Source organism: Palaemon carinicauda, chromosome 3 (genome assembly GCF_036898095.1).
Source record: "Palaemon carinicauda isolate YSFRI2023 chromosome 3, ASM3689809v2, whole genome shotgun sequence".
Lineage (NCBI taxonomy): Eukaryota > Metazoa > Arthropoda > Malacostraca > Decapoda > Palaemonidae > Palaemon > Palaemon carinicauda.
In genome coordinates this window covers 165828701-165830005 of record NC_090727.1, presented here as the reverse complement: position 1 = coordinate 165830005, position 1305 = coordinate 165828701, and the positions used below count along the sequence as shown (strand labels likewise).

The window sequence follows — 1305 nt, the reverse complement described above, 5'->3', positions numbered from 1 at the left end:
GATGGTAAACAGGTAACGGTGTTCGTGTGATTTGGGTAAGAGTCCTACTATGTAGATGTGAATGTGGGCAAAACGATGCTGAGGTTGAGGAAAGGTGCCCACTCCTGAATCTAGACTTTTGAAGTCTAGCATGATGTCCAAGTGCAGACCCAATCCTTAGCAGTACCAAATAAACTTCATCAGGAGTGGAGGCAATGAGGGAGGTCTTGAAGGTCATGAAGTGGCTGTCCATAAGGGTATTGACTATGGTCATTAGGTCCTTCATGGGCGAGGTATCAACATTGGGAATGGCAGCGCATGTAGGTTCGGGTAGGCGTTGTACTCAAAGGGTACGAAGTAGGCTCACTTCCCGAGGAAAGCCACACACAGATGGTTACAGGTGAGCTATACTGGCCATTCACCTAAGGAGGATCGAAGCCTTTTGGTCACCCAATGGCTGTTGAGAGAGCTGAAAAAAGCCTGGTTAAGAGGGCAGGTGGTTATCATAAGTACTGCTCCAGAACATATGTTTTGAGAACATCATAATCTATTGGGGTGTCCCCATGGTCACAAAGACAATTGTAGCTTTCTGTGAATGTGTCCTTGGGGATCGCCGGCAGGACACAGTCTGCTTTGCTGCTCTAATAAGTCATGTCCTTGAAGGGAAACTGAACTTCGGCATGCTGGAACCAGGCGAACACTTCTCTGTTGGCAAAGAGAGGTAGTTTCATTGAGGCAGCGTGGGTCGAAGAGTCCAGGTCAGTGAGTGGCATCGTAAAAAGGGTAGGGCGAAAAGGCAGTGAGGAGCTGGTCCTCTGGCAGTCAACAATTGCCGTGAGGTAGCTGTTAGGTACTAACAGAGACGAGGAGAATGTAAGTAACTTTATTCGACTTGATAACGAGCTTAAAAATTCCAAAAATATGAAACATTCAATGTCAAGTTTAAACAGGTTTTTCTATTATCAGTACGGGAGACAGCGAGAGATTAAAAAAAAACAATAGCATTTAGTGTATGAAACACGTGAGGTCCAAAATCAACGTTGAAGTCACCTAGCGCATTCAAACGGTCAGTTATGGAACCAAATTGAAGAGCCGTGCTTTCTGGTAAATATGGTTCATACTAAGAACTGAAAATGATGGATGATCCTCATTATAGCATTTAGTGTATGAAACACGTGAGGTCCAAAATCAACGTTGAAGTCACCTAGCGCATTCAAACGGTCAGTTATGGAACCAAATTGAAGAGCCGTGCTTTCTGGTAAATATGGTTCATACTAAGAACTGAAAATGATGGATGATCCTCATTATTCCAATCAATCCATAATG

General features: G+C 44.1%; 1 protein-coding gene across 1 annotated transcript in view; it reads right to left on the bottom strand.

Annotated features, from left to right (window-relative positions):
- LOC137635162 (uncharacterized) overlaps positions 1-132 on the bottom strand; it is a 61166-nt gene extending 61034 nt beyond the window's left edge. Inside the window, exon 1 of the mRNA XM_068367649.1 lies at positions 1-132. This exon is cut by the window's left edge and continues 100 nt beyond it. Within this exon, the coding sequence (XP_068223750.1) occupies positions 1-132 (132 nt within the window).
- Positions 133-1305: the final 1173 nt, after the last annotated feature.